We start from the raw sequence: 13,991 nt of genomic DNA on the forward strand, positions 1-13,991 counted from the left end.
TTTGTTTATTTTTATAAACTTGCATTTTCTACCATATGGCATAATTTAAATCTATTTTGATACCCTTCTTTTGAACTTAAATTAATATTTATCAGAAAATAACTGGGCATTTGCCAAAATTAATGATATAATAATGTTTCTTTGCTATATATATATATATATATATATATATATATATATATATGTATATATATTTATATATTAAATGAACTTGTTTTCAATTAACTGTTCTTTTTTTATCTTAAAATAATATGCTCTGCTAGTGCTAAAAAGTCAATATTTACTAGTAAAAAGGTTACATTTTCACTACAGGATAGTATGCATAAACTCTAAATCTGATTGGTCCTTATGGTCAATTTTCTCTGTATGTGGCCTCCCTCCAGCTGTTCTACCGTGTGACCGATGAGAGGGCCAAACAATCGGAGCTCTACCTTGTGGGCATGGTTTGCTACTACGGCAAGCATTACTCCACCTTCTTCTTTCAGACTAAGATACGCAAGTGGATGTACTTTGATGACGCACATGTGAAAGAGGTAATGACGTGTCTGTCTCTGGAAGCTGATTCTAGTGTTTCCCATTGTGAATGGAGTGTGCAGTTAAGTCTGAATGTACCGAACCTTCACAGATTGGACCTAAGTGGAAGGATGTGGTGTCGAGATGTATAAAAGGCCACTACCAGCCACTTCTGCTGCTGTACGCTGACCCCCGAGGGACGCCCGTGTCATCGCAAGACATGCTGGCAGCACAGCTGGACCTGCATCACAGCAGCAAGGCCGGCTATGACAGCGAAGACTCCGGTGAGACTAAAAGGAAGTGAGAGGCGGGACGGAGAGGTAGAGGGTTAAACAAAAAGAAATAATAATACTTCTCATCGCTTATTTTTAGAATCAGATGAAGGAATAGTTCACTTAAAAATGAAAATACAGTCAATCCACATAAAACATGAAACAACAAAGGGCTAATTTTAAAGCTTGTGATTGGTCTTTTCCATTAATTTAGATTTAAATGGGAACTATAGTTTTGAAGCTTGAAAATGAGTCCATAACTTCATAAGAGTGGTCAATACAGCGCTAATCCATACATTAGATTTTTTAAACTGAAAAAAACTGTTTAGTTTATTAAACTGTTCGTTCTAACTGTCCTTGGTGCATTATTGAGAGTTGTAGCAATGTCTGAATAATTATTTTGAATTAGATCTTTTCATGCAATCGCTTGATCTGGTTACAAGGTTCACAATTGAATCACCTAGCCTCACAGCAATTCTTGAGTTAACGGTTCACTGGAGTGGAAGATTTTCAGTAAATAAAAAACATTTCATTCTGTATCTCATACAATACTATAATATGACTTTAAAACAATGGTTCTCAACCTTTTTAACGCCATTGTCCACTGAAGGCCTTATGACTTTTCCAGTTTTTCATGATTCTTTTTTCAATAGGATTAAGGATGAAGATTTTTAAAAGTTTTGTTTATTCACAATTTCTACACGATAAAATGTTTTAAAACTTGGCATGCATACAAAAGTAAATATTTATTTAAAAAATGCCCAAAGAGCTTTATGATTTGATTAGTTTTCACGACTTTTCCAGGTCTAGAAATAACACTTTTAAAATTAGACCTCAAATAGTATATTCAGGTTGTAATTCAAAGGTTGAATTAAAGTAAGAAATATAAAATTTTTTACTTGCTTTTGTCTTATTCTTAATAATTTCAAGTCACTTTTACGTTCCTTTGAAAGTTCCCTGAGGCCCCCTAGTGGGCCCCAGCCCCCTGGTTGAGAACCACTGATTTAAAAAAACAACAACTATATAGTGGAGTTTTTACATTCCTTTTTGAATCCTGAAAGCTTCAGTCCACATTTATTGTGACTGCATCATAAAGTATATTCAATACATACTTTGCATTTTCTTTCATACTTCCACAGGTTTTGAATGCAGGTTTGGAATGACATTTCATTTTTGGGTGAACTATCCCTTTAAAATCTGACCTTTGAGCAGTTGCAGCTGGATAGCTGAAGCTAACTTTCTCTATTTCTAAATGCCCTCTCTGCTGTTGTTGTTGTCGTCGTCAGGGAGGGAGCCCTCAATTGCAAGTGACACACGCACAGACTCTTCCACCGACAGCTACAGCTACAAGCACTCTCGATCACACCATGAGTCCATGGCCTCCCATTTCTCTTCTGACTCTCAGGGAACTGTGGTGTGTAATCAGGACAGCAGCGGTTCCCAGAACAGCATGGACACTGCAGGTATTTTAACAAACCCACACACTCTCTATTATAAATTCCACTGGCTAATTCTGTGAAATTTTCTACTTAAAACGTTTTTTTTTCAGGGGAGGTTCTTAAAGACCAGGCCACTCCCCTTTGTACGCCAAGGCCCTCTTCTACTGGCCGTCTGCAGGACTATAAAGAGACTGTGAATATGATCCACAGCAGACCACTCTCTTCCTCCTCGAGCTCAGGAGTGGGCGGCTCAGAGGCTGGGGCCCGGGCGAGAGATTGGGAAGACGAGAGCACCAGCAGCGAGTCCAAGTCCAGCTCCAGTGGAGGGCGCTATCGCCCCACATGGAGACCTAGAAGAGAGGCCCTGAACATTGACAGTATCTTCAGCAGGGAAAAGCATCGGCCAGCCGGCTACGCCACGCTCGGACCTTCCCCGCTGCCTGAAGACCCGATGTCACCAGGGCACAGTCAGCTGGTCTCAGGGGCTGCGGCGGAGGGGTCCAACATTGCAGCAGCAGAGATGACTGATGGCTCAGGGGGTGTGCCAGAAGCGGAAGTGGAGCATCTACCAATCCCACCACCTTTAAGAGGTGTGGAACAGCAGCCTCGGCTGATACAGAGGATGGAGAGTGGCTATGAAAGTAGTGAGAGGAACAGCAACAGCCCCATCAGCATGGACATGCCACTCAGCGACAACCCAAGCACCAGTGCTCACAGGTAACAGCAACTTGGCCAAAACGAATTAACCTATATATCGGGGTGTGAAGTCCATATAAGCCGTGAATGCTCTGAGTACCCAAGCCATTTGAGATAATGAGTGTGGGGACCAGCTGTTTAATATTAACATTACTGTAAATTCCCTTGTCAAGTAATGTGTAATATGAAGCTCTCATGTATGTTATGGTATGGAATTTATTTATTTGTTAAACCAATTTTCTATAAATTTGTGCCAGCTACGGAGGGACTCAGGGTGAGCGGATCCACAACAGCTTTGGCACCTATGCTCTGTTATTATGAATCATCATTATTGTTCTGTGTTCTCATTGGTTTGTTGGCATGTGGGTGATTTGATTTACAAGAAATGCTGTCTGCGAATTCCTCGTCCAAGCAGAAAAATGTGTTGTTGCTGCCAGATCTTGATTACCAAAAATCACAATTATTTGATGCAAAACTACTGTAACTTGACTAAAATTTAAATCACATTTTAAAACATATTAAAATTTTAACTTTTTTTCACTGTTATTAAGTTCCACAATATTACAGTTTTTAATTGGTTTTTTAACAAAAAATTATAAATGCAACACTTTTGTTTTTGCCTCCATTTTTCATGTGCTGAACTCAAAGATCTAAGACTTTTTCTATGTACATAAAAGGCCTGTTACTCTTAAATATTGTTCTCAAATCTGTCTAAATCTTTGTTAGTAAGCACTTCTCCTTTGCCGAGATAATCCATCCACCTCACAGGTGTGGCATATCAAGATGCTGATTAGACAGCATGATTATTGCACAGAATCTGATTCTGAGGTGTGCCTTAGACCACTGTGCACTAAAATGTGCAGTTTTATCACACAGCACAATGCCACAGATGTCCCAGGTTTTGAGGGAGCATGCAATTGGCATGCTGATTGCAGGAATGTCCACCAGAGCTGTTGCCCGTGAATTGAATATTCAGTTCTCTACCATAAGCCGTCTCAAAAGGCGTTTCAGAGAATTTGGCAGTACATCCAACCTGCCACACAACTGCAGACCACTTGTAACCACAGTAACCCATGACAACCACATCCAGCATCTTCACCTCCAAGATCATCTGAGACCAGCCACCCGTACAGCTGCTGCAACCTTTAACTGTAACCGCCGATTTGAGTAGGCAAATGCTCACATTCGATGGCGTCTGGCACTTTGGAGAGGTGTTCTTTTCATGGATGAATAACAGTTTCAACTGTACAGGGCAGATGGCAGACAGCATGTATGGCGTTGTGTGGGTGAGCGGATTACTGATGTCTACTTTGTGGATCGAGTGGCCCATGGTGACGGTTGGGTTATGGTATGGGCTGGTGCATGTTATGGAAAACGAACACAGGTGCATTTTATTGATGGCATTTTGTATGCACAGAGATATCGTGACGAGATCCTGAGGCCCATTGTTGTGCCATTCATCCCCGACCATCACCTCATGTTGCAGAATGTTAATGCACGGCCCCATGTTGCAAGGATCTGTACACAATTCCTGAAAACATCCCAGTTCTTGCATGGCCAGTGTACTCAACGGACATGTCACCCATTGAGCATGTTCGGGATTCTCTGGATTACCATATACGACAGCGTGTTCCAGCTCCTGCCAATATTCAGCAACTTCACACAGCCATTGAAGAGGAGTGGACCAACATTACACAGGCCACAATCAACACCCTGATCAACTCTATGCAAAGGAGATTGCACGCACTGCATGAGGCAAATGGTGGTCACACCAGATAATGACTGGTTTTTGGACCACTCTGGACCCCCCAATACAGTTAAACTGCACATTTTAGAGTAGCCTTTTACTATTGCCAGCCTAAGGCACACCTGTGCAATAATCATGCTGTGTAATCAGAATCTTGATATGCCACACCTGTGAGGTGGACGGATTATTTTGGCAAAGGAGAAGTGCTCACTAACACCGACTTAGAAGATTTGTGAACAATATTTGAGAGAAATAGGCCTTTTGTCTACATAGAAAGTCTTTGATCTTTGAGTTCAGCTCATGCAATATGAAATATGAAGCAGAAATAAGCAAGCAAAGTGTTAATATTCACAGTGTTGGTTAATTGTAAAATGCCAACAAAACTTTATTGAATATATCATAAATATCTGTCCTGGCTTGTACCATAAGTCTTAAATTTGTAGTATACACAGACAAATTTACCACAGAGACATTGAGAATCACTCTCATGATGACTGAGTGAATGACATATGCTTTTCTCTGCCTCAGGGACAGCGGCAGTAAGAGACCCGTGACTTCTGGGCCCTCCTGGCGCACAGTGCCCAAATCCAAAAGCAGCAGTGCCATCCTGCAAGACCTCAGATCACCCACCTGGAGCAGCAGTCCACTGAGTTTGGGTGAGTCACCACTCACCACTGGTCTTTGCCTACTGTTTGTACATTAACCCACTATTGCTACAGTACAAGGTGTTGATTTAAAGTGTTAAAAAACTAGGAAATGAGTATCACTGTTACTTATTTGTGTCTTTGTGTATGTGTAGGAGAGGGGCGCAGCGAGCTGGATGAATTGCAAGAGGAAGTTGCTCGCAGGGCCATGCAGCAGGAGCTCCAGAGAAAGAAGGAGAAGGAGAGAGAAGCAGCACAGGGCTTCAACCCCAGACCCAGCAAGTTCATGGACCTGGACGAACTTCAGCACCAGGGTAAATGCCACACAGGGCCAAACAGCAGAAACTAAATGACATGAGCTAGAATTTGTGTTTAAAAGAGAAAATCCCTTCTAATCCTTTTCTACAAAAACCAGCTTAAACAAGCCTAAAGTGGTTAGCTGGTTTCTCAGCCTTTCTGATCTAGTTAGGCTGGTCTGTTTTTATTGCTTTCTAGGGATGTACAATAAATCAATACAATGTAGATCATGTATTTAAGCTAGACTTTTTTTTTTTGCTGGTTTTAATAGTTCTAGGGTGGTTTTGTCCAGTTTTCCCCGACCAGCTAAACCAATTTAACACCAGGTTGGTTACGTAAGGAGACAAGCTAGATCAATTTAAGACCGTTTAGGAGACCAGTTTAGACCACCTAAGACCAACAAACCACTTGAGGCTGGTTTCCAGGGATGATCATTACATCAGTACCATATTGGATATTGACTGATATAAAAATATTGACTGAATATTTTATATGGTTGGCTAAGCTGTTTAAGCTGGTCTGATTTGATGCTTCTTAGGGGGCTTTACATTTCACCTGACCTGGCCAACCAACCAGCTACACCAAATTAACATCAGCCAATTTCAGATGAGCTAAGACCAGCAAATGACTTCAGGTTTCTTTTTAGAAATGCACAATTTATTGGAACCATATTGGTTATCGTTTAATATTACAGATTTTCTAATAGCTTTTTTTCCTGATGGCTTTCTATACTGTTTAGGCTGATCTTTTTAGAGGAATAGTTTACCCCAAAATTAAAATTACCCCATGAATTACTATCAAGCCTTAAGCCATCCTAGCTTGTCTCTAGCCATATGCTTGTCTCTAGCTACGACAACCAGGTTTTATTTACTGGAAAACCTCTTGGCTTGTATGGAAATCCTCCATTCGTGCTAGGTGTTTTGTTTTGCTCTTACCTCTGCTCCTCTGCATACGTCACATCACTTAGCTTAGCCATATGACAGTTCGCGGCAGCTAGCGATTATGGTTTATAAAGTTAGAAATATGTTTTTTTGTCTTACACAAATGCATCGCTTTTTTACAATTGCTGATTGTATTTGTCTGTAAGAAGAAAGTCATATACACCTAGGACGGCTTGAGGGTGAGTAAATAAATCAAGGGGGTAATTTTCATTTTTGGGTGAACTATCCCTTTTATGCTTAATATGTATATATTAATGTAATATATTTAGGCTAGTGCAAACCTTTTTTCTCACCAGGGATAGTTTGGAAGTAAAAGTTGACTCTTTCCTGTCTTCTCAACTCTAATGCAACGTCTCATGATCTTAAAAAAAAAAAAATATATATATATATATATATATATATATATATATATATATATATATATATATATAAAAAAAAAAAATATATATATATATATATATATATATATATATATATATATATATATATATATATATATATATATATATATAAAATATCATTGTAACACCATGAATTATATATAAATAGTGTAGATGGGAGCCATAGCATCAAAAACACTCTTATTCACTCAAATCTTATATTTTAATCTTGAATCAGAGTTCTCTCTACTCAGCATGCTGTGTGTACAAACTGTTCAAATTGTGTTTGAGTTGTGTTGGTGGCAGTCATCAGACTGTGTGTGCTTGTGTGTCAGTGGACATCTACATTACTGGTAAGCCGTGTAAACGTTGTGAGTGGCGTGTTCCCGGGAACACATGGGGGCTCCTGTGAGCAGTGTTTGTGCGTGTTTTCAGAAGCCTGGCCTTGGTGTGTTAATTGCAGGGAAGGGGGGCAGTTTTGAGCACTGCCTGGCGGAGGCTGACTCTCTCTTAGAGCAGTCACTGCGCCTGGAGCAAGCTGGGGATACAGCTACAGCCCTGGCGCTCTCCCACCATGCTGTGTGTAAGTAATTCTAACCTGCCTCTGCTTGCTACGCCCAACTCCTCCACTCTCCACTCGGGTAACCGTCACTTACCCAATATATGCACTTTCTAGGTTTGTTTGTTAAGAAAGCAGCTCCCAAAAACATGTCCTCGCAACATGAAACAAACCCATCAGTAATATCCCAACACTGCCTTCCCTTCCTGCAGCACCCTGTGTGTGTGTTTGCTTCTATTTGTCTCTCTGTGTGCTAATCTCTTTGTTCATGTGCGTGGCATATTAATTTTCATTATCCTGTTTTGTCTAGGGATGCACAGTATATCAGTACTACATAATTGGTTGATTTTAGAGGTTTTTTTATTTTTCAGTAGAAATTGGATATTTATTTGTGCTTGCTATTTTCCCTTATTTCAATATGTTTTTGTATACCATCTCTAGTAAAAAAATAATATATTAAAAAAAAAACATTTATTTCATAATAAGTATAGTTCAAATATATAATTTACTGACATATTGCTCAAGACTTATCAATATAATAACATTTTATTTTAAGTACTACTTGTGCACAATGCACATTAAGCCTAAAATGTGTTTTAATGATACAATGAATGATTATTGTATTACCTCTGAATAATATCAGTCTTTAAATAGATATTTTAAGATATTTAAAGTGTACCTTAAATATACTTGCAGTAGTTTACTTGGCACAAAGTATATCTTAAGTGCGACTTCAGAACTACTTCCACACAATTGAAGTGCATTAAGCACAAAATTTGTTCTTCCGTTTTAGCCAACGTTAATTATACTAGTGCAGTATAATAAAAGTACGAATGCTGTTTTTTTAATTAAGTATATAAATATGTAATGTACTGTATTTGTAGTATACTTAGACATAAATTAATATCAAATGCATTTTAGTATATTTATTTTTAGGTTCTAGGTTTTGCCATTAAAAACACTAATAAATTATCAACCCTGCTAATTTTATTGTAATTGTATCTTTTACAAATCTCAAAATAATCTTGCCTCTCCATTTTTATTCTGTATATTCCAATGTTTTGATTTCTAAATTAACTTAATTAATTAATTTAGTAACTAATGTTTTATTTTTTTAATGATTTAGACAAATAGTATGAAATTTATTATGTATCAATAACATGAAGATAATATTGAGCTGATTTTAATGTATTTTATAAATTTTTTATTGCTTTTTATTTTAATAATTTCGTTTTTACTGTTTATATTTCTTTATTTTAATGTAATATTCCACGCATCCCTGTTTCTGTTCACTTATTTGCACAGATTTTCACAATCTGATTGGATTAATGGGCATGTGGCTCTGTCTGTTGATTGTTAAAGGGTTAGTTCACCCAAAAATCTAAATTATGTCATTCATAACTCACCTTCATGTCGTTCCAAAACCGTAAGAACTCCGTTTATCTTTGGAACACAGTTTAAGATATTTTAGATTTAGTCCGAGAGCTCTCAGTCCCTCCATTGAAGCTGTGTGTACGGTATACTGTCCATGACCAGAAAGGTAAGAAAAACATCATCAAAGTAGTCCATGTGACATCAGAGGGTCAGTTAGAATTTTTTGAAGCATCGAAAATACATTTTGGTCAAAAAATAGCAAAAACTACGACTTTATTCAGCATTGTCTTCTTTTCCCAGTTCACCAAATCGAACTGAATCGTTTTAAACGGTTCGCGTCCCCAATACGCATTAATCCACAAATTACTTAAGCTGTTAACTTTTACTGTTGACTCGAGAACTAGTCAGTCTTTTGTTCATTATCTGGCTCGGCTTGGTGTTCATCAGTGTACTGTTTGAGTACATGAATTACTCCGGGATATTGGTTTGTTTGAACTCAGAGGGAGTGTCAGCCACATTAAAAAAGTTAAGTTAACAGCTTAAGTCATTTGTGGATTAACGTGTATTGGAGACGCGAACCGTTTAAAACGATTCAGTTCAATTTGGTGAACTGGTTCAAAAAGATCCGGTTACATCGAATGATTTGTTCGCGAACCAGATATCACAAACTTTTTTGTTTTTGGACCAAAATGTATTTTCGATGCTTCAAAATATTCAAACTGACCCTCTGATGTCACATGGACTACTTTGAAGATGCTTTTATTACCTTTCTGGACATGGACAGTATACCGTACACACAGCTTCAATGGAGGGACTGAGAGCTCTCGGACTAAATCTAAAATATCTTAAACTGTGTTCCAAAGATAAACTGAAGTCTTACGGGTTTGGAACGACATAACGGTGAGTTATTAATGACATAATTTAGATTTTTGGGTGAACTAACCCTTTAATACCACTGATAGTGGCGTGCTATTGAAAAGCGCTCGGCTTTGGCCATTTGAGAGCCCTGATTTGTGCCAGACAGAGGCTGGAACAATTTTAATCCTTTTTTTTTTTTTACATATTATTCTGTGTGAGCCCTCCATTTGGAACACCATTTGAATGGGCCTCATCCACAGCCACACGCAAACTTAAATCCATTCAGGATTCGCCATCATAACATCCCCAACCTCTATAAATCCCTTTTGGTGGAAGGATTGGATTGTGATTGTGCTGAGCCGTCGTGTGAGGATACAGCTGTGCAATCCTGTCTAAATCTCTCAGCACTCTCCAAATTAAAACAAAAAAGGTGGCTGTGTATCTCATGCTTACCTGTAACAACAGCATTTTTGTCCAAAGTGCTGGCATACCTGCTTGAATGATTAATGAGCGGAGAGCAATTTCAGCCATGCAAAACTCTTCACAAATCTATTTATACATATCCAGGTCGGCAAACCCTCCATCTCTGTCTCGCTTTGCTTACAGTATGCGCGTATATGTGTGTGCATGTCTGTATATGTGAGGCGTAGAAGTAATATATGTAAAGGGAAGACAGCTTTTGTAAATATTTCCACTCTTTAGATCCCTGCAGATCTTTCACTATCTTGTAGAGAAAGATTTGATTTGGCCCAAAACACATACAAGCCTCTAAGATCCAGTGGCAACCCATAAGATCATGCCTTCACTATATAGAAGAATAGTGTCCTGTTCCTCTGGCCAAACGAAAGCAATGCCTGCCACAATCCTGCTATCCATCATTGGTTTTGTGTGTGTCTACGTTTGTGTGTCTGTCCTGGCTGTCTCTCCTGCTTCCTGTGTCTTCAGTCTTTAGTGTGCCGTCCTAAAACTTTCCTCTTTGCATCTCCCAGAATGCCGTCAGCTCCTTTCAACCCATTGAAAGCGATACACATCATCTGCAGTTAAAGCTAGCTCAGGCGTTGCTGGTGTTGGCAGCAGTAAATGTTCTGAAAATAGAATTTTTATGATAGGCAGAATTAATGCTAAACCAGACTTAAACGAAACAGGTTCAAGGGAACCATGGCAACACTAACCTCCCATGCAGTTTTCCATGTAACAGCCCCAGACAGGAGAGCAACCAAATCAACTGGTTCCTAATGCGAACTCATTTTGGGATGCAATTGACAGTTAATCAGTGTGATGGATCTCAACATGTCGTTTAGTACACAATGCGAACAAGGGCTTAAAAGCTCACTCACAGTCGTTGGTTTCTCTCTTGTCATTCAGCAGAGCAGCCCAGTGCTTCTCCATGTTATGATCTTTCTGAACTCTGTTTATGTCACTCATTGTGAATGGGTTTGTTCAGTAAGCAAAATACTGCACAGCAGCAGCTGAAGTGTTTTTAAAAAGGCAAAGTGAAAATGATTGAACTCAGGGGTGTCATGTACTTATTTTTTTCAGCAGTTCTGGATACATAGTTTAATTTGCAAGGCGACATGGGTTCCAATTCTGAGCTAGTATACAATTTTTGTTTTAATAAACCAAGCCAAACTAAAGTTGAACTTGACAGCCAGCAATCACAATGCATTTTTGTTGTATGGAAAATAGTTTTTTAGATTGTCAAAAAAACTGCTTTGTTTATCACAAAAAAATCATTATAGTTGTTGTTTTTGCTGTAAATATAATGTAAAAAAGTAAAAAATACTATACAAAATTTTTTATTATTATTATTATTATTATTAATTGTTTAATTCAAATTGTATTTGTTTAACAACCTTTTGATACACAGGTCAAAACATAAAACATTTTAAAGAGAAAAAGCAAGACCACATAACAAATATTTAGTTTTTAATATTAATAATAATTCAGCAAGTCAGAATATAAAACATTTTAAAAAGAGAAAAAAGTAAGACTACATAACAAATTTATATATATATTTTTTTTTGATACACAGGTCAGAACATAAAACATTTTAAAGATATAAAGTAAGACAGCACAACTATTAATAAATTAAATAATTTAATACATTAATAAATAAGTAAAATAAGACAAATAAATGTTTTGGAGCAACAGTAATTGGATTTTCTGTGGAATGTGCAAGTTAGTTGGATTGAACTGCATTTTAATTTTTTTTTTTTTTTTTATGGGCATATGGGCATGACACCTCTGATGCAAGCTATTGTTATCGACCCATTACATGAAGTCAAATATGTATCAACTTTGATGAACTAGCGTGCAAAGCTTTGCCTATTGAACAGCCTAGAGCTTTGGGATGAAAGGTGGGATATATCCCACCATCACCCTCTCTTCTTTCTTTCAATTTCATGACTTTGTCGTTTTCTATAACAAAGAAATGGTCCGCATGCCGGCCCCTCATAACTCAGCTCTTTCTTTTTCTTTTCTGCATTTTCTTTTCTTCTGCTCTTCTTTCCTTTCCCTTTTGTTGTTCTTTTGCATTATAGCTAAACTAAGATTTTCCATGCATGAGGGCAGTGCTAACACTCATAGCAGGACTATGGCTGCTGACGCCAAGCTGCAAAAATGCATGAGGAGAGCGCGGGGCCTACAGCAGCGCATGCAGCAACAGCAAGAGCAGCAGCAGGAGCCCCGCCGCCCACAGGGGCCCAACAGGTACCTGTACTGTAACCCTGTGTGTACAGCTTAACCGCTTGTTTAGATCAGCACCCTCTCGGACCCCTGGGTCTGTTAGGGTTGTGTGATATACCAATGCATTATCAGTACTGTAGTACCAAAAGTTTGAAAACATTACAATACCAGCAAACAAATGTAATTTTTTACTTGAAACATGAAAGTAGAGATGATGTATAATGGTGTTCAAATGCACTGATGGATTTTTTGATTATTATGAACTAATTGTTAGTATAATAACCCCCATAGACCATCTCGAATTTAAGACTGAATTTATGCATGTTTTCAAAATATGGCAACTGTTATTTTTCATGGTTTTGATATATTATCTTCATACATCAAAATATTTAGATTTAATAAGATTTATAGATTTATATGAATATAGATTTATTTTGAAATGCAAATATATGTTTTATATGTTTTTAGTTCCATGATATTGCTTGATCTTATCTAACAGATTTCATGGTCAATTCAGTTATTAATTTACTTATTTTTATTAATTTATTTTTAATTTACATGCAAATCTGTCATGCAAATTATAATAGTCTACCTAACATCTGTTTTTATAGATAAGGAGGTACCAAGGCTGGTATTGTATCGAAGTCAAAATTTTGGTCTTAAAGTCAACCCATGTGTCTGTTAATTTTTTTTAATTAGGAAAAAATCATTATATTGGACTTTTGTGAAGTGCCAATGAGAAAAAGCTGTGATTTCTGATTGTGATGCAGTTCTCCCTTAAAGATTTTTTAACTTTCAGACATGATCTAACTGATCAGTTTTTCAGAATGCAAGCTGATATTTTACTCTCACAGAGAGCTGTGGTTGCTTTGGGATTTGTTGTTTGTTTTCCAGAGATTTTAGAGGTCAATTTCTAATTTAAAATCACACATACAGACGGGACAGGTGTTATAGATTCCTGATAAGACCAAATATTAGAAGCCTTGGTGCAGTCGGCTGAGTTATTGGCAAACCCAAGCTAGCGAATGGCTACCCCCTGATATTACATACACATGGCATGCCACTTTACTAATCAAGTAGAACAAAGCAACAGCCACTGCGGCAGTGTGTCTCATGGAATGCGGTTGTTTTAATTTTTTTTCTTGTTCCCTGCTTTCTCTTTCCCCTCCATTGATTAAAGGTGTTGATGTGATGTATAGCCTGACCTGGCCAAAGCCCCTTGGGTAATTACCCAATGTAGTGCTTGAGGAAGTATTTACAGTAAATGAGCACTCCAGCACATTAATCAGGGATGTGTACCTCTGTACCGAACTTCTTCCACTTCAGTTCCCTCTATACCCACTCTAGGGCATGCAGCAGCTGCCAGGAACCACCTATCACCTAGTATTTCTTCTCTAAACCAGTGATTCCCAGTCAGGACTATCCTGGGGTACATACTGTACGCAGATTCCTGGGAGCACTGTAAAAGACACTCAGTTCAGTTTAATTTAATTTAATTTTTTTTACATATAAAATCTATTATATTTTATTTGATTTTATTTTCACTGAGGATTGTGTGTTTGCATATTCCAGAGGCTTTTTTACTG

At 37.9% G+C, this 13,991-nt stretch overlaps 1 protein-coding gene across 1 annotated transcript in view; it reads left to right on the top strand.

Moving 5' to 3' along the window:
• The window catches only part of LOC127969197 (inactive ubiquitin carboxyl-terminal hydrolase 54), a 161,490-nt gene that overhangs the window by 67,473 nt on the left and 80,026 nt on the right, over window positions 1-13,991 (top strand). The window contains exons 9-16 of the mRNA XM_052570998.1: window positions 384-533; window positions 626-797; window positions 2,072-2,248; window positions 2,335-2,941; window positions 5,196-5,323; window positions 5,467-5,625; window positions 7,393-7,512; window positions 12,261-12,429. Of these exons, the coding sequence (XP_052426958.1) occupies window positions 384-533; window positions 626-797; window positions 2,072-2,248; window positions 2,335-2,941; window positions 5,196-5,323; window positions 5,467-5,625; window positions 7,393-7,512; window positions 12,261-12,429 (1,682 nt within the window). The remainder of the gene's footprint in view (window positions 1-383; window positions 534-625; window positions 798-2,071; window positions 2,249-2,334; window positions 2,942-5,195; window positions 5,324-5,466; window positions 5,626-7,392; window positions 7,513-12,260; window positions 12,430-13,991) is intronic.

Source organism: Carassius gibelio, chromosome B12 (genome assembly GCF_023724105.1).
Source record: "Carassius gibelio isolate Cgi1373 ecotype wild population from Czech Republic chromosome B12, carGib1.2-hapl.c, whole genome shotgun sequence".
Classification (NCBI taxonomy): domain Eukaryota; kingdom Metazoa; phylum Chordata; class Actinopteri; order Cypriniformes; family Cyprinidae; genus Carassius; species Carassius gibelio.